Source organism: Colobus angolensis, unplaced genomic scaffold (genome assembly GCF_000951035.1).
Source record: "Colobus angolensis palliatus isolate OR3802 unplaced genomic scaffold, Cang.pa_1.0 Scaffold528, whole genome shotgun sequence".
NCBI lineage: Eukaryota > Metazoa > Chordata > Mammalia > Primates > Cercopithecidae > Colobus > Colobus angolensis.
The window spans coordinates 152,430-176,135 of record NW_012118799.1 but is presented as its reverse complement, the minus strand read 5'-3'; the positions used below and the strand labels follow the sequence as shown (position 1 = coordinate 176,135).

General features: G+C 54.0%; 1 protein-coding gene and 1 pseudogene across 1 annotated transcript in view; one reads left to right on the top strand and one right to left on the bottom strand.

Moving 5' to 3' along the window:
• AHRR (aryl-hydrocarbon receptor repressor) overlaps positions 1–23,706 on the bottom strand; it is a 75,200-nt gene that overhangs the window by 25,605 nt on the left and 25,889 nt on the right. Inside the window, exon 4 of the mRNA XM_011960874.1 lies at positions 21,198–21,304. Coding sequence (XP_011816264.1) covers positions 21,198–21,304 — 107 coding nt within the window. The remainder of the gene's footprint in view (positions 1–21,197; positions 21,305–23,706) is intronic.
• On the top strand, positions 3,278–4,185 carry LOC105525293 (annotated as a pseudogene).

Sequence of the window (23,706 nt, the reverse complement as noted above, 5' to 3'; positions counted from 1 at the left end):
GAGACCAGCCTGGCCAGCATGGAGAAACCCTGTCTCTACTAAAAATACAAAATTAGCTGGGTGTGCTGGCGCATGCCTATGGTCCCAGCTACTAGGGAGGCTGAGGAGGAAGAATGGCTTGAGCCTGGGAGGTGGAGGTTGCAGTGAGCCGAGATGGTGCCACTGCGCTCCAGCCTGGCCAACAAGAGTGAAACTCTGTCTCAATAAAATAAAAAAATAAAATAAAATAAAATAATCCCAATAAAATAATTCAGTACAAAATTGACATACAGATATCCATAACCTTTACAAACTAGAAAACGGCCAGATTAGGATACATAATTGTAGATAAAGCCCCATTTACAAAAACATCAAAGAAGGTAAAGTACTTATAAATAAACTTGAGACGTGTGCAAAACCTATATGAAGAAAATTTCAGAACATCTCCAGAGGCACAAAAAATTATATTTGAACAAATGGGAAGACACACCTCAATCTTGCATAATTATATTTGAACAAATGGGAACACACACCTCAATGCACAAGATGAGTCAACGTCCTACAGATGCCTGTTCCTCCTGAGTGAATCTATCCATATGCTGTAATACTAATTAATGAACATAGCATCAAACTGATTATGCAGCTGGTAGGTTTATACTAAATATGAAAATAAATATGCAATGATAGCTACAAAAGCACAGGAAGAAAAAAAAAGCCAGGAGACAGGAGCATCTTATTCAACATCTAAGAAATACTGTCAGGCCTCTATAATTAAATCATGGAGCATGAACAGACACATCAATCAATGGACTACAATGAGACGTCCAGAAATGGGTCCAAGCACAAATGGAAATTTGACGCATGAAAAAGGTGTCACCTCAAATCACTGGGACAGAGATAGGCTTTTCAATAACTGGTGCTATATTAAGAAACATTATTATTGCCTGTTTAATCAGGATCATCTACAAGCTGCCACTCTCCTCCTTTAGTATATTAATTTGCTAAGTTAATTTTACGGGTATTTCCCAACATCGGAGTCTCACCTTACTCCTCAACCACTGTAACTGCAGTGGCCCGTGCTTTTATAACACAGATGGGAGTCAGTTGCTATTATTTTATCCGGAATTGTTTTGTGCAGTTTCACAGGGGAGAAGAGGCTGTGTTTCTCCTTTGAGCTGCCTGCGTCGTATTTTTGCACCAGCGTTTTCCTAACCTCTCAGAATTAACTGAACAGCTTTCCATCCCTTTCTAGGCTCTTGAATGGCTTAACCAGCTTGAGTATTTTCTGTTTCTTAATGTTTTCCTGAAATACGCTTCTAAAAACAAGTGGACCAGACACCTCATCCCCCTTTATTTTGAGACAACTTTCCGTTCTTCCTTACCAGTGCAATTATGATTCTGTTCAGAGTAGTTCACTCACACAAAAATGTGCCTCCCAGCCTCCCACGTGGGGTGATTTGGCCCATGAGGTAGGGGCTGGGGATTGGGGATGCTCTTTCTGCTAACATGGGGCCATCCTGGTCTGGTCCCTCCGTATTCCTGCAAGACATGCAGACAAAAGGCAGCTCACAGAGCCACTGGCTGGAAGGAAGCAGGGCTGGGGGCAGCAGAAGGGGCCCGAGTGCCCAGCAACACCGTGGGTGCCTGGCCCAAGCCCAGCTGTGGCAGGTTCCCATCCACACTGCAAGAGGCCTCTTCTGGGCAACACCTTTCCTTTCCTGTTTTCTCCCTAGTTTTTTTCCCCAGTTAATTTTGTTGTAGAATTTCTACCTTCTTCGGGTGGCTGTAGAGCGTTCCACACATCTGTGTCTATCTTGTTAGGTGTTACAGCTGTGGGGAAGGTTGAACCACTGCCCAGGGTCCAGTTCGAACCAGAGGCTGCGTGTTCTTCCCCAGATGCCATCACACCACGCCTGATTCAGGAGGAAAGTCACACCAGAAGGATGCAGCCTCAGACCTAGAGGCTTGCTGAGCTGCAGAGCCACGTTTTTCAATCAGTAAAGTCTCCAAAAAGAAAAGTCACAGGTGCCGTGAAAATATAAAATAAACACTTGTCAAAGATCAACTCAACAGTGGGTGAGGGAAGCAGTAAGATGTTATGACCCACGGAGACAGCGGAGGAGCTGGTGGTCGCAGGCAGCGGGACAAGGCTGCCGGGTCAGGTGCCGGCGACCCAAAGGCCCTCTCTCCCACCGACCTGAAGGGTGTGCCGCCCGCTTGGTTCTGGATACAGAGGTGCAGGTGCCAGGTGATGACTTCACAATGGGATTTGAACTCTGTGTTGAGCGTCTGAACAATAAACCCAAGTCTCACAAAGCACCTCCCACTCAGAGGAAGGGAGGCCCTGCCCAGCTGTCACAACAAAACAGCGGGCAACACCTAGGCTGCTCCACGATGACAAAATAGGCCAACGCTTTATATGGTTTGGCATCAGACAAGAAGCCCGTCGTTACCAGTCACCCTGAACTCCACCACGTTTCTAGAGCGGGAAATTGACCCCGCAGGACATCTGCATCCACGGGAGCATCTAAGGAGCTACCACAAACTGAGGTATTTGTACATTTTCATTCCCGTGCAGCTCCGAGGAAGAGGATTGGTTCCATATTAACCTCTTTGGGTCATGAGCAGAAAGTCTGGTGAATCTGCCTGGACCCGTCCGGGGCTATTTACAAGCTCTCGGTTTGCCCAGATCTCCCCAAGGGGCTCTCTTCTCAGACCTGCTGCATTTCCTTGGGGGAGGCGGCTATGGAACACTTGAGACTTAGTTGTTTATGTCACTGAATAAAGGATGCAACGTCCATGGGATGATCCACAGAAGGGAAATCACTGTTTTCCTCCCAGTAACTGGATTAATCAGCAGGACATGAAATGGACCCTGCAGGGGGTCTGAAGACAGCCTCACGCCAGCCTCCCCGAAATGGACTGAGCTCGCTACTCGAAGGCATGGACGAGGAATGGCAGGTGGTGCCTGCCGGCAGATTAGCAAGCTGGATAATCATCTCACCGCGTCCTGTGCTGCCTCGGATTTTCACCTAAAAACATAAGACCTTCTCATCCAGCCTCCCACCAGCTGGAAGAAATCTTTCTTAGAGGATTTTTGGGGACTTTAGTCTTAGCCCACGTGACCAGGCTGGGACGCCCAAGGCCAGACGTCCATGTTCCTGGTATTACCGACCCAACCAAGAGAGTGAATTTTTATGACAGTTTTTTCCAAACCGTAAAAAAGTTTTTAAAATTATAATAAAATATACATAACTAAAAATTACCAGTTTAGTACCAATCACCTGCCCCGCAGAGGATGGCTACTCTTTTTCTAAAGAGGTTAACACTACAAACCGTAAAGTCTGAAAATAGTTGTATTAGATGTTTTGGTAAACACAACGTGCAAAAGACAGCACCCCACAGTGGCCCCCTATTGCTTCTGCCCCAAGACTCTCCTTCCTAAATCATGCAAAAGCCTTTGGTACTGCTGAAGACACCCAGAGTGAAGGAAAAAAGAAAAAAAAAGAGTGAAACAGCTTTTAGTAACACTGGAAGAAAAATTAGTCAGCGAATTATTCAAGTATTTGATGAGAAGGGCAACGATTTGGGAACATGCACGGAGCAGATGTGATTAGACTCACGGATGAGCGAGAGCTGTGACGGGTTCAAAGAAGCCTGCAGAAGACCAGCTCACGACAGGAATGCAGACTCACCAGGAACAGCAGAGGCTGAGTGAGATGGAGAAGGGTAACCCCAAAACTGGACCAGCCCTGACAAAGGAACTATTTCTTCAAATGCTGGACAACATGATTTGGACGCAAAGACTAAACAGATTCAGCCGTGGATTAAGAAAACACACCAAGTTCGAACGACTATAAAGGAGAAAACGTAGATGAGTCAGAAAATAAAGTGGAGGAGATATTTCATCCAATACCCCAGACCGCGCCTGGGAGATACTTCATCTAGTACCCCAGACCGCGCCTGGGGGAGATTTCATCCAGTACCCCAGACCGCGCCTGGGAGATACTTCATCCAGTACCCCAGACCGCGCCTGGGGGAGACTTCATCCAATACTCCAGACTGTGCCTGGAATAGCTCCATTTTCATCTAGACCACGAGCTGTTCAAGGAGGAAAAGTTTTAATGTGCGTTCTTCGTCCTTCGAGCAAAAAGGAAGAGAAGGCGTATCAAGAAACTCAAGAGACCCAGGAAAGAGACACTTTGAACAAAGACCATGGAAATGATAAGGAATCGAATGTTCTGCATCAGTAATTTTAATAAAGACAAATATGCGTCTGAAAGTAAAAAAAAAAAAAAATACAATTTTAACCATTTTTAAGTGGTTAAGTGGTACTTTTTTCTTTTTTTTTTGAGGCAGAGTCTCATTCTGTCACCCAGGCTGGAGTGCAGTGGTGCGATCTTGGCTCACTGCAACCTCCCCCTCCCGGGTTCAAGCAATTCTCCTGCCTCAGCTTCCCGAGTAGCTAGGATTACAGGTTTGCACTGCGCCACCACACCCAGCTAATTTTTGCATTTTTAGTAGTGACGGGGTTTCGCCATGTTGGCCAGGCTGGTCTTGAACTCCTGACCTCGTGATCCACCCGCCTTGGCCCCCCACAGTGCTGGGATTCCAGGCGTGAGCCCCCGTGCCCGACCTAAGTGGTTAAATTTCAATCCTTTTGAGCTCAGTGGCCTTAAGCACATTCACATCGTTGTGCAACCATCATGACCATCCACCTTCAGAACGCTCCCACCCTCCCAAACCCAAACTGTCCACATTAAACACGTGCCCCCACTCCCCTCCCCAGCCCTGTGCGTCCCACCCACTTTCTGCCTCTGTGAATTTGCCTCCACTGCGGACCTCATCTGAGCCGAATCCAGCAGGCTTTGACTTTGTCTCACTCTGCAGGGTCCCCTAGGTGGATCCGAGCCACAGCGCCTGTCCATTTCCTTCCTTCCTTTTTCAGCCCCCTCCCGACCCCACCCCCCGCCCCTGGTAACCATCAACTCTCTGTTTCTATGAGTTCCACTTTTTTAGATTCCACATATGAGTGAGATCACGCAGAACTGTCTGTCCATGACTTACTTCACTCAGCACCATGTCCTCCAGGTTCATCCGTGGTTTGCAAATACCAGGATTCCCTTCTTTTTCTGGTTAAATAGTATTCCACGGTGTAGACACAGAACATTTTCTTTACCTGTGCATTCACTGGTGGACGTGCACGCTGTCTCCACGTCCTGGCTACTGTGGCCACTGCTTCGACAAGCATGTGGGCACGGGTGTCTCTGATTCTGATTTCAGCTCCTTTGGGTAAATGCTCAGCAGAGGCACTGCTGGGTCACATGGAAGTTCCATTTTTAATTTTTCGAGGAAGCTCCATGCAGCCTTCCATCACTCTACACTAATTTACATTCCCGCCAACAGTGCACAAGAGTCCCCTTCTCTCCACACCCTCGCCAACGACTGCCTTCACCTTTTTGAAACAGCTGTCCTGATGGTGTGAGATGAGCTCGCTGACGGTTTCCATTTGCATTTCCCCGTGCCTGGTGATGCCAAGCACCTTTCCACGTACAAGCCGGCCATTTTGTGTCTCCTTTGGAGAAGCATCTATCAGGTCCTTTGCCTGGTTTTTAATCGGGTTGTTTTCTTGCTCTTGAGTTGGCTGGGTTCCTTATGTATTTGGGGTCTTTCCCGCCTGTCAGATGTATGGTTGGCAAATGCGTCCTCCCATTCCATAGGCTGCCTCTTCATTCTGTTGATGGTTTCCTTTGCTGGGCAGAAGTTTTTCAGTTTGGTGTAGTCCTGTCTGTGTATTTCTCTTTCACTGCCCCACCGTTTTTAAGGCTGAATACTACCCTCTGTAGGTAGACACCATATCTTGCCAACCCACCCACCTGTCAGCGGAGGCTTGGTTGCCGCCTTGCTTTAGCTGGGAACACTGCTGCTGTGGCTGCATTTCCAGAAGGAAGGTACCTAAGGCTGAAATCACTTCATGACACTTCGCTCTTCCCTGCAATCCCCACCTGGGATAAAAGGTGACTCAGAGGCTGTGGTGAGGGTAAATCACACTCTGTGTCCCACAGAGATGGCATCCTGTGGAACGATGGTGCCAGGCACACTTGACCTGCGTTTTGCCACTGCACCTGCCTGTGCTGGCTTCACAGCTTCACCTTGGAACTCCTAGAGTTCTTGTCCTGCCTGGAGATGACCGTGGGGAGTATCCACGAGGGCCCAGGATCGTCCCTGCCCGTGCTCAGCAAGATATGGGCCCTGGGCTGGTGCCAATGGAGGTCAGGGACTTTGTGGCCATGGAGGGACCATGGGCCAATCCCACCCCCTTCCCATGTAGTGATACAGACACTGGGCAACCCAGAAAGCCTGGCCCAGAGCCGGCACCCATGGCGTCGACACCCTTTCTCGATGGCGGCTCCCATCTTGGGGGTCAGCAGCTGTGTCTGGAACTGGGGGACCCAAACCACCACTGTGCCTCAGGCTGGCCCCTCAGGCTGGCACCCGCCCCTCAGACCCCCGCAGCCCCTCCCTCCCCTGGGATTTAGGCAGAGACAGGGTGAGGTGACGTGGGGTGCACCAAGGGGTCATTAGAAAACAGGTGAGAACGTGAAGCAGCCAGGGTCGTGTGGCCTGGGGGGTGTCTGCTGAAAGGGAACGGAGTTGCCGTCAACCGCCTGCTCTGAGCCGGGCAGTGGTGGTGACACTGAGGGGCCTCGCTCCCGGCCTGCACAGGCTGGAGGGGGTGCACAGGGCCTCGGGTCCTCAGCCCCCAGCCCTCCTGGCACTGCCAGGAAGGGTCTGTGCCCGCCAGCTCCTGCCACAGCTTTCCCAGTTCAGCGGTTGCCACATACTGATGATGTCCTACTAATAATAGTTCAGAGACCAAAGACATTTTCAAGGCTTGAGTATATAAAATGTCTTCTTAAAAAAGGTTTTATGAGATTAGTCACAACCAAAAGCAACCTTAATTTTAACTCACAAGGCAGAATTTTTTTAAAGACCATAAAATGCTGTTTGCTGTGTCATATGGATTCAATATCAGATTGACTTCTGGTCCAGCACTGTCACGCCAAATACTGTTACACATGTGGGCCCATCTTTCAAATATGCATCTCGAGAGTCTGTTTGTTTTCTCTGCCTTTCTAATCCTACAAAAGTTTTTTTGTTTTTTTTTTTAACATGGTCCATGGAAAATGAGATCACTTTTCCAAATGGAAAAAAGGATTTGGCTCTAAGGTTAAGGCTGCACTTTTTTTAAGGGGAAAAAGATCACATCTATGTGCTGTTACTGAACATCAGTGAACGGCACACCTGCCACTTCGCAAGAACAACGGGACAGGTGAGGCCGGGGCAGGTGAGGGCCGGAGCCGCGCTCTTCCCCAGGCACCACAGGGAACAGGGCAAATGTTCTGAGAAAGCCGGGACTTCCTCTGTCAAACCCTTTGAATATCCTGATCTCTTCCAGTTCCAGGGCAGAAAAAAATAGCCGGCAAGTACTTCAAAGATTATTTTTGTCAAGGTCATGGCAGAGGGAAAATGAGGGAAAAAGGAACAACCCTCCACAGCCCCCCGGCTGCCCCTCCTCGGAGTAAAGGGAAGTTGGGAGCATTGTGCTCCCCTGAGAGCCGTTGCCACGGTTACGGAGCCACAACACGGCCGCTAGTCACGCGAGCGGGCACCGGGCGGGCGTCAGGGCAGCTGGCCCGGCCTCCTGGAGCCAGATCACTCGCAGGGGCCGCTCCATGGGGCTTGCGTGCGTGCGAGGCAGCGCTCTGGCTTGGGGAGCTGAATAACTGGCTGTTTATAGATCCCACAAACAGTAAACGCAGCCTTGACTCTTCCACTGAGCAGCTCCAGCGTTTGAAAACAGTTCTTGAGAATGCAGCTGGTGGATGGCCGGACGGCCACAGAGCGGGAGGCCGACTGAAGCCCCGGGGCCCTGGGAGAGCAGGCAGACGGCGGCCCCCGGGCAGTCCCTCCTGACGCCCACCGCAGCCCCGCTCAATTAACCCAGTGTCCTGGGCCCCCTTCTGCCTGAGGGAGACCAGCCTGTGCCGACGCTGCCTTTGCTGTGGGCCCTTGGCCAGTTAATTCACCTCTCTGGGCCTTGGTTTCCTCCTGTGGAAGACGGAACGGCGGCGGTGAGCGTCTGTGAGGGCACGGTGAGGAGCAGCACCAGGCACCCTCAGGGCAGCACCCGCTGTCACTGTGACTGGAGGGCAAACGGCTGTGCTGGACAGGCAATCTGATGTCTAAAGCTGATGTCATTTTCTAGAGAACAAAACTTAGGTTTTTAAAACTGGGATCCGCTTTCTGAATGCAAACACCCGAGTGTGAAACTTACTTCACCAGAAGCAGAGTCACAACCCATAAACAAACGCAGCTGACGTTCCCACAGGGAATCTCCCTGCGGAAGCTCCAGGCCCATCCTGCCGGGGTCCTGGTGGTCGGGGAGCCATCCCTGCTGCTCCCTAAGCCTGGGACCCTGCACCCTGCGTGTGTCCTGCGCCACCAGCCCCGGCCTCGGAGACCTTGGGGCCAGAGTTGGCCTGGGCCGTCCCTCTGCACCCGCGGCTCCACACCCAGGAGAGCCCGAGGGGGCTCCGTGCTGACCTGGCTGCCTCAGAGCAGACAAGGAAGGTGGCATGGGGATAAGAACCACCTGGTAGGAAACCAATGGCAAGACAGCTGCCGTGAGGCCAAGAGGTGGGCATTGAGCGGGAGCTGCGGCTGCTTGGTCCTCGGAAGGAACAAGGTACGCCACGGTGGTGCTGAGCAGGTTGGCAGGGGGGGTTCTGAGTGCACCAGTGACCTCGGGTGGGGAAAATCCACCCAGAACAGACTGGGGCGGCTGCTGAAGCCAGGGCCACACACAGACCCACGGTTCACTGAGGGCCACTCACAGCCTCCGGAGCCTGCAGGACCCAGGCCTGGGGGCAGAAGGCCCTGCAAGCCCCAGCCCTTCTCACATGAGCCCATCGGTGACGACAGCACTGCCTCCTCCTAGTGTCGGCAGCTTAAAACAGAGTAACAGCCAAGCGGGTGTGACCCCCGCTCACAGCGCATGGCACCTGAAGCCCAGGCTGGCACAAACACACTCCCTCCACCAGGGAGGCCCAGGACGCTCACCTGTGCTGAAGTCGCCTGCTGGGCAGAGCCCGGGATGCAAAGGTCCAAGCCCAGCTGAGCCGAGGGCAGAGCAGGGGCCAAGTGAACACCACTGAACAGAACTCGGTGTACCTGGCTCAGTGACCACACACGGTCGGGGCTAACTGGACAGTCAGGGGCTAACGCGGACGGTCGGGGGCTAACTGGACGGTCGGCGGCTAACGCAGATGGTCAGGGGCTAACGCGGACGGTCAGGGGCTAACGCGGACGGTCGGGGGCTAACTGGACGGTCGGGGGCTAACTGGACGGTCGGGGGCTAACTGGACGGTCGGGGGCTAACGCGGACGGTCAGGGGCTAACGCAGACGGTCGGGGGTAAACGGTGGAGAGTCCTGGGGGTGTGAAAGTCACAGAGAGGCCGATGTGCGTCCCGGACACCTGCAGCAGCCTCCAAGGGGGGCAAGGAGCCGGGCACTCTGACCCAGCTGGGCAAGGGTCCCCAGCCTCCCAGAACTGGCCTGGGCTGTGGATGGATGGCAGAGGCGGGTGGGGGTCGGGGAGAGGGTGGGCAGGTGGGTGCAAGGGGAGCTGGGCTACCCTCCCACTGTGCCCACTCTCAGGCCAGTTGCAGGGCCGGCACACTTCCTCCCTGGTAAAACCTCTGGCTATACTTTTGTTTATTAAATACATCTCATGAACTCCTGAAATGAAAGCCACTTCCAAGGAGTTTCGGAACATCAGGCCCAGCAGCGACAACAGACGGTAAAACATGGATTTCTCTCAGCAGAAAGGCCGAGGAAGCAGCAGAAAATGCCAGGCCAGGAGATGAGGCCAAGTGTGTTCTGTGGGGCTTGCGGGACAGTGCCCAGAACAGAGCCAGGAGCAGGCTCGGGCGTCACGGAGCTCTTTCCACAGTGGCCGGCGGGTGCCAGGGTGAGGCTGGGGCCGCCCACCTCAGTACCCCCAGACACGCAGACCCCAGCCACGGCATGCGGGGCTCGGTTCTCCACCCCCATCACTTCTACAGTCAGGGACAGAGGTGGGTGTGGGATGCCCCCTCCCAGCCTGCTGTCCCCGCACGGCCATCCCCTCCAGCCCCCATGCCTCCCCTGAGGTCGGGGGTGCCAGGCCCAGAGGCAGGGCAGGAGGGCATACCCTGCATCTGTCCCGGCCAGGACAGGCCCAAGGCCCGGGGCTCCTCTGTCTGGGTTGCCGCCTTGTCATGGGGGCTGGGACTCCCCAGCTCCTGGGCTGCAGGGCCCTGCTGCCCCATCCCTCTCTTACCCCTCCTGGGCTGGTTTCCCCTGTACCCCGGCTTTGTGCTCCCAGAGCCCTCCGAGTTGTGGTCCTGTGTTACCATCTGGTGTTTTATACTTTCGCTTCTGGCCTGAGTTTCTGGACGACCCATGGCCTCCTAATCTTCATACCAGGGGCCCCTCAGAGCCAGGCAGCATCACTGCATGGAGAAAGCTGGAGGAGGGGACCCTCGTCTCTTTTGCTTCACCTCCTGTCCCCCTCACTCAATCCTCTCCCAAAGTGTCCCTCACAGGAACGTGTGCACAGCCCTAGCCAGAAGGGCTTCTAGGCCTTTCTTTTTTTTTTTTTTTGAGACGGAGTCTTGCTCTGTCGCCCAGGCTGGACTGCAGTGGCCGGATCTCAGCTCACTGCAAGCTCCGCCTCCCGGGTTTACGCCATTCTCCTGCCTCAGCCTCCCGAGTAGCTGGGACTACAGGTGCCCGCCACCTCACCCGGCTAATTTTTTTTATTTTTTAGTAGAGCCGGGGTTTCACCGGGTTAGCCAGGATAGTCTCGATCTCCTGACCTCATGATCCGCCCGTCTCGGCCTCCCAAAGTGCTGGGATTACAGGCTTGAGCCACCGTGCCCGGCCCTAGGCCTTTCTTTAGGACAGCAGCCTGCAGCGGAGAAGCATCTCCCCACTTGTTAAATTTCAAATGCTGGACACTTTGGTTCCTGGGGACTTCTCAGGAATTTGTGGATGCTTTTCCAGAAACCACACCAGAGCAGCAGCACAGCCCGGTGACCGTCTGCCGAGCGGCTTGGGGCTTCCAGACACGCAAGGCTGTTCTCACAGCTGTTTTTGTGAGGCCCTGCTCGGCTGCCACTGGGCACAGGGCAGGGTGGAAGCTGGAGCAGGCACCTCTGATGACCTGGCGTGCAGTGGCCTCTGGGAAGCCGCTCATCCAGCCCCGGAGCTGAGAAGCTCCGTTTCAGGGAACTGGTGAGATTCCCCTGCTCTGGGCTGGTGAGTCAGCTGCCCTTCCTGTTTGCCACCTCGTCCTCTCCTGGGACTTTTATTCCCCTAATTTTCGGACCCTGCTCAGCCTGGTGTTCGGCCAACCGCATCCCACCACCAGAGCTCGTGTCTCCCAGGCTGCTTCTGCCTGCATTCCACACCAGTGTCATTCAGGGAATGGGGATGCAGGGCAGCCAGTGTCGGCCACCTGGCAGGAGGGGGACTTGAGGACAGAAAAGCCGAGGGAACCCCAGGAGTCTTGGGCTATCTGGGGTTAGGGTGTGGAGATTGGGAGCTACAGCCCAGGGCAGGGGCTTGGGGGGGGGGGTCCCAGTCAAAACACAGGTGGGAGAAATCACTTTCCTGTTCTGCCTCTGCCCTCCCAAGATGCCTTGGGACAGCCCTGCCTGGAGTGACAGCAGGAGGCTGCGGCAGGGCCCTGAGGGGCAAGATCTGGAGACACGAGAGGTTGACACAGTTGCACCACCCGCTCCAGCACCCACTCTCCTCCTCTTGTGCAAACCTCCAGCCTGGGGAGGACTCGGGGCAAAAGTGCTCCCTCCCACGGTGCTCCCTTCAGAGGTAAACTCCTCACCCAGGAGCCAGCCCTGCCCGCCTGCCCTCCCCTCTGCCCTCCACGCAACCAGGACCAGCCCTGCCCGACCCCACACAGGCCCAATCGGAGCCTGCGCCCACGGGGACCGGAGCGCAGGAGCCACAGCCAGGAAAGTGGAGCCAAGCAACAGGCAAAGACAAGAGGGTTCCAGCACACAGGGAGGAAAGGAGATACCCTGGGGCAGAGAAAAGCAGGAATGAGGCTGAGCACAAAGCTGCAGCCTGGAGGCTCCTTGCAGGGCCTCCCTCCTGCCACCCAGACGGAGCCAGCAAGAAACCCAGAGCCAGGAGGGTGGCTGCAGAAGGACCCTGCCTGGGAAACAGCAGGTCCAGAAGATACAACCAAGAATGGAGAGGGACAGCACCAGTGCAGCAACAGACATAGAACGTCCAGAACCGAACATGAGAGACCCCGGCTGGGAAGAGCTCACAGAGCCCCCAGCAGGAAAACCAGAAGATACGTTGCCGCAAAACTCTCGACCACCAGAAAGAAAACAGGCTGGGCACAGCGGCTCACGCCTGTCATCCCAGCACTTTGGGAGGCGGATCACTTAAGGTCAGGAGTTGGAGACCAGCCTGGCCAACATGGTGAAACCCCATCTCTACTAAAAATACAAAAATTAGCCGGGCGTGGTGGTGCACGCACCTATAATCCCAGCTACTTGGGAGGCTGAGGCAGAAGAATCACTTGAACTCGGGAGGCAGACCTTGCAGTGAGCCAAGATCACGCCACTGCACTCCAGCCTGGGCAACAGAGTGAGACTCCATCTCAAAAAAATAAAATAAAATAAAATAAAATAAATAAATAAACAAACCACTGCAACAGCTCCCAGGAGAGCAAGAAAAGAGCAGATCCAGACCCACCAGGCTCAGCAGCAAGGCCACATGGCCCTGCAGACACCAGGACAGGCTTCAGCCTGGAGCTCTACGTGCAGCCCGCTACCGTCCACGCATGAAGACACAGCAGCATTCTCCCACTTGCGAGGGCATCCAGAAGGTTTCACGGTGAGGCCCACAGCGGACCGCTGGAGGAACACTCGGGAGGAAGAACGATCGGTTAGTGAGTGACGTGATCGGGTGCCCCAGGCTGCAGGCGACACCTAACATCAGGTGCAAAGACAAGAATCTGTGACATCGGGATTAAGCTTCAGACACAGTTAACATGCTGCCAACGCGGGGAGGGCCGGAGGACGTGTCTGTGCCAGCACAGGCCCTGCTGCAGGAACATCACGACAGAAGAGCCTGAGAAGCAGCAAATCAACCTGATTCTCATTTCAAAGCTCTCATTTCAAAGGCATCCCCACGAGAACAAAAGCAGAATGTGTACCTTTAGTTCAAGGAAGCTCCATTTGTCTAACAGAGGGTTAGGGGGAGAAAAAAAGAAACCAAAGGACATGCAGTAAATGGAAAATACAAAATAGGATGACAGAAATCAGCTCCTAAAGAATCACAAGAAGTAGGTGGACGCAGTGAAAGAAGGTGCTTGGTGTTGGGGGAGATCCCTTGACCCGCCGCCTGCAAGAGACGCCTATACCGAGAAGGAAACGCTGAAAATGAAGGGATGGGGGAGACAGTCCAAGCAGCCAGGAACCAAAGTAAGCCTGGGGTAACCACTGTAAGTTCTGACGAAACGAACGCAATGGGCAAGGGGAGTCGATGTGAACTGTGCCAGGTCTGAAGAGTCACACGGCATGCAAACCTCCACCGAAACCCAGCCGTTGTCCCTAAAACCAGCCTCCCTACCACATAACTTCCTGCTGCTTTGAGCGGCTGCTTTGAGTCCTTCTCACTGGCGGTTTGGGCATTTTCCTCTGTCTTGCTAAGTCACATGCTTATGTAACGAGTCATTGCTGGGTTTTCCCAGCTTCAGACACCGTCTTTAGGCCTGGCTGTGGACGCCGCGTCTGCACCTGCTGCATCTGCACCCACCTCGCCCTGCACCCGCCTTGCCCTGCGCTCACCTCACCCTGCTCCCACCTCGCCCTGTTCCCACCTTGCCCTGAGCCCGCCTCGCCCTGCGCCCGTGCACACTCTGGCCCTGCCTCACCCTGCGCCCACTTGCCCTGCACCTGCCTCGCCCCATACCCGTGTACCCTCTGGTGCTGCCTTGTCCTGCACCTGTGCACCCTCTGGCCCTGCCTCACCCTGTGCCCGTGCAGGCTCTGGGCTGGCCTCGCCCTGCACCCGCCTCACCCTGTGCCCACCTCGCCCTGCACCCACCTCGCCCTGCACCCGCCTTGCCCTGCACCTGCCTCGCCCTGTGCCCACCTCGCCCTGTGCCTGCCTCGCCTTCCGCCCGTGAACGCTCTGGCCCTGCCTCACCCTGCACCCATGCACCCTCTGGCCCTGCCTCACCCTGTGCCCATGCACACTCCGGGCCAGCCTCGCCCTGCACCCACCTTGCCCTGCGCCCGTGCACGCTCTGGCCCCACCTTCCTAATCTGGCTGTGTTGTGACCGCCTCAGCTCCCCCTGCAGAGCTCCTGTCACCTGGGTGTGCATGGCCTGTGAATCCCCCACTCTGCCTGAGCAGCTCTGTGGGCCTGGAGTTGCTGCATCTTTGCTGACTTCGTTTTCCCAGGTGCTCACTCACTCACACCACTGACGTAGTTCACAAGCCTCTCAGCTGAATGCACCTTCTCTGCCCTGGTTCCTGTCCATCCCAGCCTCTCTGGGGCCTCTCCCGTCTCTGTCTGAGGATGTTCTGCCTGGGGTGGTGACTCCTATCTCTCCCACCGCCTCCTGGAGGGGTTCCCATCCTCACCCCAACCCCTTCTGTGGCCGGTTCTGGTGGAGAAGCCCTCCAGGGGCTTCCCAAGAAACAACCTGAAAGAAGAAAACCTCAGAGCCCGCCCCTGGGTGTGTGTGAACTCCAGGTTGGAAGGCGCTTGTGCGTTTCCTCCCGGCCTCCTGCGTCCAGGTCTCTGGATCCTTTCCATGAAACCCGCCCCTCCTCTCTGGGAGCATTTAGGATCTTCTCCTTGTCCCCCAGGGGGTGGAATCTCACAGAGATCCCAGCAGGAACTTCCAACCCGGAAACTCATGCCCTCGGCTCTGGGAAGCCAGCTCAGCCTCCCCCTCGATGACTCCCTCGCCTCCGATCTTCCTGGAGCTCTGACCCTCGGCGCCTCTCGGGCTCTGCTCATTTTCCTGACTTTATTATTTCCTCCTCTTTTTCCTTTACTCATGGAAAGACCTCTTCAGCTTTAACGTCAAACCTGTCTCTGGGGTTGTTATGGCTTTTGCTCTCACGCTTTTAACTGTTGAGCCATTTTCATGTCTGAATTTTCTTTCTGCAGCGACTGATTTTCATGTGGCCAGTGCTGTGCTTTCACTGCTCTCCGAAGATCCTGATGTCAGCTGTCTTTGTGTCTCTTTTTAAGAAAAATTTTTATTTTAATGCTTGTGTGTACATAGTAGGTGCATATATTTATGGCGTGCCTGAGACATTTTGATACAGGCATGCGACGCATGATAGTCACATCATGGAGAATGGGGTGTCCATCCCGCAGCACTTACCCTTTGTGTTACAAGCAGTCCAATTACATTCTTCGTTATTTTTAAAAGTACGATTGGCTGGGCGCGGTGGCTCAAGCCTGTAATCCCAGCACTTTGGGAGGCTGAGACGGGCGGATCACGAGGTCAGGAGATCGAGACCATCCTGGCCAACACGGTGAAACCCCGTCTCTACTAAAAAATACAAAAAACTAGCCGGGCGAGGTGGCGGGCGTCTGTAGTCCCAGCTACTCGGGAGGCTGAGGCAGGAGAATGGCGTAAACCCGGGAGGCGGAGCTTGCGGTGAGCTGAGATCTGGCCACTGCACTCCAGCCTGGGCGACAGAGCAAGACTCCGTCTCAAAAAAAAAAAAAAAAGTACGATTAAGTTACTCTTGACTGCAGTCCCCGCGTCGTGCCACAGATGCCGGGCCTCTGTCTTTTCTTCATTCCGCGCGTCTCCGTCCTTTCCAGCCTCTGCCTCTCCTCCCCTCTCCTCTCCTTTCCTTTCCCTGTTTTTCCTTCATTCTGCACGTCTCTGTCCCTTCCGGCCTCCGTCTTTTCTTCATTCCGCCTGTCTCTGTCCTTTCTGGCCTCTGTCTTTCCTGTCCTGTCTCTGTCCTGTCTGCATTCCACGCATCTCCGTCCTTTCCGGCCTCTGTCCTATCTTCATTCCATGTGTCTCTGTTCTTTCTTTTCCTTTCCTTTCCGGCCTCTGTCTTTTCCTCACTCCGTACATCTCTGCTCCCTCCAGCTCACCTTCTCAGGTTGGCTCACTCCTGTCTTTCATGGCGGCCTCCTTCCTTAAGAACCCAGCAATGCTGGCGCGGGTGCCAGGGTGAGCCTGTGCTGTGTGTCCTGGGGGCCTCCATATCTGTGCCCCGGTCCTTTCCCTGGGCTGTCAGACCCCCCAGAAGCCTTGTGGTGGAGGCGCCCAGTGCTCTGACGCTGGTCTGGGGGAAGGGCCCAGGCTCGGTGTCCGGGTTGCCCAGCTGCCACCTCTGCAGGGCTGAGGAAGAGCCCCTCGAGCTCTTCCACAGAATGGGGGGCCTGGGTGGCTAAGGACTCCTCGCCTGTTCAGCAGCTTCTGAAGCACGTCCAGCTGCATGCACACGCGGGGACTCCCGCTACGCAACACGTGGCTCCCTCACGTTGAATGTGGCTTGATGCCGTGTTGTTGATTCACTTTGAGAACGTGATCCGAGTCACTCAGGCACCAGTGGCCACTGTGCCACTTCCCAGCGATCTCTCTGGTTTTCAGGGCTTTGTGTGGACTCATGCATTGTGGATGCTGCCTGGTTCACAGCCTCTTCCCTTAAAGTTTGTTCCTTCAGCTGCGTCTGCTGGAGCCTCGGCTCACTGTCCAGCTCCAGCTAGCCCCCCTCCCTCATCCTCACCTTCGACAACCCCACAACCCCACTGGACCTCCGGGCTCCCCTCCAGGGAGGCCCAGTTGGGAAAAACAGGCACAAGGAGAGGAGAATTTGCCTTCTGTTCTCTCTTTCTCTCCCTTCCAGGGAATGATGCCTTTTCTTCCTCTTGCCCTTGGGCATCAGAATCCAGGCTCTTCAGCTCTTAGACTCCAGAACTTGCACCAGTGGCCTCCTGGGGGCTCTCAGGCCTTTGACCTTGAACTAGGGGCTGCATCATCAGCTTCTCTAGTTCTGGGGCTTCCAGACTTGGACTGAGCCACACTACCAGCTTCTCTGGTTCTCCAGCTTGCAGACAGCCTTTAATAAGGCCCCTCACATATAACCTATTAGTTTTGTCTCTCTGGAGACTCCTAATAAAATCTATGTCTTAAAAAATCCCATGGAATCTATTTTAAAAAGCTCCAAGGACTACTAATGAGTTTAGCAAGGTTATAGGATACAAAGTCAACCTAGAAAAATAAATTGTACTTCTATACACTAGGAATGAACTAAAAATTGAAATTTAAAAAAAAGTCTTATTTACAATAAGAACAAAAATATAAAACTTAAACATGACTCTAACATAAACATGCAGGATATGTATGCTGAAAACTACAAAACACTGATGAACTGAAAGAAAACCTAAATAGAGACACATACCATGTTCATGGATTGGGAGAGTCAGTATTGTTCAAATGCCAATGCTCCCCAAATTGATTTACTGATACATCACAATCTCAATCAAAATCCCAGCAGGGGTTTTTGTAGGTATCAGTCAATAAGCTAATTCTAAAATTTGTATGGAAAAACAAAGGAACTAGAATAGCCAGAACAATTCTGAGGAAGAACAAAATCAAAAGATTCACACTATTTGATATCAAGACTTATTTTAAAGCTACAGTAGGTAGGATAATGTGGTATTACTGAAAGATTTAAAATACAGATATATAGAACAGAATACAGAGTCCAGAAACAGATCCACAAAAATACAGCCAATTGATTTTTCACAAAGGTATAAAGGCCGTTCAGTATGGAAAGGATAGACTTTCTAATACATAGTGCTGAGACATCTGGACAGTCACATGCAAAAACAATAAATCTTGACCCCTACCTCACACATCTTATACCAAAGTTACAAAAAGTGGACCATAGACCATAATGTAACACATGAAACTATACAACTTTAGAATAAAGCATAAAAGAAAAATCTTTGTAACCTTAGGTTAGGTAATGAGATGTGGCAACAAAATCAATCTACAAAAAGAGAAATTGATAAATTAAACTTAATCAAAATGGAATACTTTCACTATCTGTAATATCCTGTCAAGAGAATAAAAAGACAGGTCACAGACTAGGAGAAAATATTTATAAATCATACATACGAGAAAGGACATGTTTCCAGGATATATAAACAGCTCTCTAAACTATATAGAAAACAAGCAAATAACCTGGTTTTCTTAATGTGCCAAAGATCTGAAAGACCATTTACCAAAGAGGACACATGGATGCAAATGAGCACATGAAAAGATACACAGCCTTGTTAGTCACAGGGAAATCCAAACTAAAGCCCTAACAAGATTCCAGTATTAAAATGGCTTTGAAAAAAGTAACACCAAGTGCAAAACCAAAGATGCTGAGCAACTGAAATACTCATTCACTGCTGGGGGATACGCGTTAAAAACATGCTTACTATTCGTGAAACGAAGACCAGCGCTCACAGAAACACCTGCATGTGAACGTCTACCGCAGCTCTATTCATCAACGCCAAAACCTAAAAACAACCCAAATATCCCTCAAAAGGTGAATGACACATGGAGTCGGTCCATCCCTCATCAATAACAAGAAGCAAACCAGTGGCCCACAGCACCGTGGATGATAACAAGAAACCAGCTGGGGACCCGCAGCCCCGTGGGCAAATCTCAACAGCACTGTGCTGAGTGAAGCTGACCTCCAAAGGCCATGCGTGGGACTCCGTGTGCAGGACATCCAGAGAAAGGCATGGGAGAGCTGCAGGGACAGAGCACACATCAGCCGTGGCCAGGGGCAGGGGGCTGTGACTGAAAACAGCAGCAGAGGAGAAATGTTTAGGGATGGGGTGGCTCCGAATCTTCATGACAGTGGCAGTCACACCCCACTGAATGCTGAAAAGAATGAACTTTAGCGTACGTAAATTTTTAAATAAGTGTTACAAAATGTCCCCTGCAGTAACCATACACTTGAATTCTAGCTGAAGTTAAGCGGTCAGTGACAGCATGCTAGCCTGAGACAGACCACATCCGTGGCACTAGTGAGTCCTGCTAAACCCAACAGCCCTGTAGCCCACCTAAAAAATAGAATGAAAATCTCTGACTCATATCGTACAGGGATTTCGGGGCCTGCTCTGGGTGCTCACGTCTCTTTGGATCCCTTCCCCCTTGTTTCCCTCTTCAGTCTCCCACCTCTCCTCATTCCTCCATCCTCCCACTGTTAGCACCTGCACCAAGATGTGCACCAGGGGAAGCCACAGCCTGCGGCCCATCTGTCTTGGCTTCCCTGGAGAAGGCGGGGGCTTGGAGGACAAGCCAGTGAACTCAGGACAAAGAAACGCCGGGTCCAGACTACACTCTCAGGAGTCATTTCTAAATCATTACTAAAGTTTCTCTGAACGTGTGGAGCATCTCAAATAAATAAATAAATAGAAATGCTGGGCCCGGCTCAGCCCCAAAGGGCACCTGGCGGCTCCAATCCTTAACTTCCTCATCTTAAATCAACAGACCATGGCCACAGGCACTCTGAAGCCTGTGCCGGCTCAAGGCTGTTTATGGATTTAGGGTGCCCTACCATAAACTTCCCCTTTTTTCATTTTATTGTGAAGAGATTGAAGATTAGAATTAAAAGCTGGGATTTGCTGTTGTTGTTGCTTGCTTTGCTTATTTTGCCCTGTTTGAATGCTTTTAAGCTTCAAAAAGAGCATATAATCCCTTTCACTGCCCTAGCAATGCAGTGAGGAACCCTCACCCTATAACCTACCAGATGCAATCTAAGAAAACTTCCAGAAACTTCTGTGGGCCAGAAGACATGAACCAGATGCGGTGGACTGAGACTTCAGGAACTACTCAACCTCCCCCGAAACAGAGTGAGTGTGACCAGCGCTCTGGCCAGGCAGGGGAGTCAGGCCGGGCAGCAGGAGGGCCACAGTGCCAGGAGCAGATGGGCGGGCAGACCCTGACCCCGACCCTCCGTGCCTCTTCCAAAGCCTTCTTGGAGAGTCCGCCCTGAGGGTAGCTCCAAAATATCCCACGCTGCTGGGAGCAGGACGGGAAGTCCAGCAGCAGGGAACCAGGCCCAGGCCTCCCTCCCCTAGGCTCCAGGCTTCCCAGGCCCCAGGAGCTAGGACCCATTCACTAGCAGGGTGGGGCAGAGCGAGCTGGGGGTTGTGAACTCACCTGGAGACACACAGGAGGATCTGCGGCGGGGGTCGAGCAGCCTCTCCCACGCACCGGGGTGCACAGCTCCGCGGGAGACCAGAGGCTGCTGGCTGTGGGGCAGCCTGCCATCTGGGTCCCAGTACCCTCATCTGGAGCGGGTTGGCTGGTGCCCTCCTGCCCCACCCAGGGGTCCTGAGTTCTGGCTGGAGCCCACCCTGTTACCCAGGAAGTGCCATGTTGTCCCCACCTCCTCCCTGCAAGCCCACCCAGCCCCATCCTGGGACCACCCAGGGCCCATGTCTCTCCAACCAGTGGTGGAGGCAGCAACCCCCTTTATCTTCAAAACGGCGGATGGATTCACCCCGGAGGCTCCACGCCACCATCTTATGTTGTTTGGAAAATGGTCCATGGTCTCCCCTTCCAGAGGAGTAACAGTCCCCACGTCATAGCACAGGAGACCAGCACTTCAGAGTCGGCGGGATGGGGGAGATGGGGTGAAAAGCCCCTCATCACGGAGCTTCCTGCTCAGGCCCAGAGCTTCCAGGGTGTCACACAGGCCACCCCGAGATTGAAACCGCACCAGGGAAGCCCAATGCAGACTTGACCATATCCTTCATTTTAGGGGGAAAAAAGGCTTAATTTTGTACAAGTTTCTCTCATTGACAAGCAAAAGCAGACGGTGCAGAATGAGGATGATTTTTTGATGCAGCACACAGGGCCGAGAGCTCTCGGGCTGCCTTCCCTGTCCCAGCCCACGAGGCTCACACCCGAGGCTGACTCCAACCCAGGGACACCCTTCTTCAACACATTTTGGAGCCTACTTGTCCTGATAGTTATAAAGATCACAACCTAAGGGCCTCCTGGGTGAGGGTCTGAACATGCGTGACACGGAGTACCAAGTGTCAAGCGTTTGAGGTACCAAGGGTGGCACTCACCTCCAGCAGCAGCCTTCCCTCCAGCACGGCAGACCCTGCAAGAGGACGGCTGTCTCTGGGCGAGGGGGCACTGGCCGCCGGCTGCCGTGAGCTCTGCTCCTGCACGACTGTCAGAGAAGAACAGACACGTTAGGCACCCCCAACCCCCGGCCTGGCCACTCTTCTTCATTTACATCTTTCTTGTGCTTCCCCACGTTCACCCCACAGTTCTCGCCTGACAGCTGGCCTGGGCTACACTGACCCCTCTGCAGGCCACGCAGCATTCGGCAGGCCACGCAGCATTCCACAGCACAGTCCTGAGGGTCCAAGGTGGACCAGGAGGAGCCAATACACAGGTCCCAGGTCAGCAGGGGACACCAGGACGTGGAGGCAGAGAATGACCTGAGGACGCCCCCACCCCCACTCTGTTCCGCAGAAACTGCTCTCTGTCCCCTCCTGCCTAACCCCCCAGACCCCACACCCAGTCTTGGGACAAAGTCCAGCTTCCTGCTAGATCCCCCTGAAGCCACCCAGGGAGTCCCTGCGGCCCCATGAGACACACAGCACTGTTGGGCTGCACCTCTTGAAGGGCTGGGCCGAGGCCCCCTGCATCCACCCGGCTCTTCTGTGTCCTGCACACCCGCATCACCTCTCCCTCCTGGAACGCCGCAGCCCCCGCCCCGGTAAGAAGCAGGCCAGGCCCCACGCCCCCAGGGGCTGCAGGGCACTGTAGAGCAGGCAAAGGCAGGTCCAGGACAGCCACCAGTCCCACCCCCTTCCTGGTGACTGCGCACAGCCTCCAAGGACACCCCCACTCCTGAGGACGGTGCATTCTCCATTTTTGGGTGCAGAAGGGGACAGATGACATGTTCACCTCCCAGCTGGCTGAGGGCTGAGTTCTGAACCCAGTGCACGTGCCCACTGCCCACTCAGTGTCCTCATGAGCACTGGAGACACGGGAGGGATGCCCTTCCCCAGCTTCTGAGAGGACCGAGGGGCAAGGGTGTCCCAGCAAGCAGCTGGCCCCAGTGCGTGGACCAAAGCACACCCCAGCGAGACCGGGGGGAACCTGCCGCTCTCTTGTCTCCCGGATCCTCAGCTGAAGCCCCAGGTGGTATCTGCTCAGGAAGATGCGACCTTGCCACGGGTTCTGACCTTGAGATGGCACCTAAAGGCCAGCACGCCATCCTTTGTGGTGGGCATGCTGTGCCGGGGCTCCCGTTCAAGGGCAGGCTGGTCCCCGGCGTGGCACAGCCCAGGCAGCCATTCTTCACTGGATCCGCCCATGTCCATGGGTTAGGGAGACACAGCTGCTTCCAAAGCAGCCCCTCCACTACCCTGACTCCCCACTGGGCCAGGCTTAGACTCCTGGCTGCCTCCACCCCACCGCTCAGGAAGAACCCGAACCAGACAGAAAATCAAGTTTGAGGAGCACAGCCTCATCGAAAAGCGTATGTGTGTCTATTTGTAGCCCACCACGGTCCCAAAACGACGTATGGCTGGTGAATATTTTAAGAAATAGAATAACTACTTGAATAAACGCTCAATGTCTTACTCAGGGTGGGCTGGACTTCCACTCTCCAGCCCCAGTGGCATTGCGTCACCTGAGAGTGCTCTGAAATGTTGTGGCCTGAACCTCATCCTGGGTCACTGTCTCCTGCTCCTGGTCATCCTCCTGGACTTCCATGAAGGCATCCACCCGCTAGCCAAAGTGGTTCACACTTTCCTCCGAGCTCTCCGCACCCCGCAGTCCCTGGGCCCCCAGGACCAGTGTCTGTGGTGTCCCCAGGCCGTGATGAGCACAGGTGGAGTTCAGACGCTGGGTTAACCTGCTCCCCATCAGGCCAGGACCCCGGAACCGGCTGCTGCGTTGGGTTACCACCCCACCCTCCACCAGAAAGACCATGCTGGGAGCCACTGATTCAGAATCTGAGGTGCCAGCTGCAGGGATGCTGACAAGCTAAGGTGTCCTTCGGGGGCAAGGGCCTGAGTGAGGCGGTGAGGCAGCCAGGAGCCAGGAGACAGTGGCACGGGGTGGCCTTGGGACTCGGTCTGTCTGTCCCCCTCCTTCCCTGGTCTCTGAGCCTTCACTTCTCCCTGAACTCCCATAGCTGGTAAAAACTGGATTTTTGTTCACTGCACTAAATGTAACAAGAAAAGCCCCTTTTCTTCTGCCGCAAAGCAGGACTATTCCGAGGAAGCACGAACAGTCCGCGGAGGTGGGGCGTCCCTGGGGCGTCCCTGGGGTGGGGGCGGTCTCTTCCCACCTGGAAACCCCAGCATCTTAGCCTCCTGCCCTCCAGGCTCAGCCAGAGACTCCACAGTTCATACCACATGCACGTTCAGAAAGCTGAAGGCTTTTCACAATGAAAATCAAGATCTTTCTCCCAAGTGCAGACCCGGCAGAAGCCAGTGCAAGAGGCACCCCGGATGTCCCAGCAGATGACCCCGAGGCCGGGGAGAGACCCGGGCAGAAGTGGCCCCACACAGGCGCTGCTGGGGTCGCCCCGCGAGACCCCCGTGCTGGCCG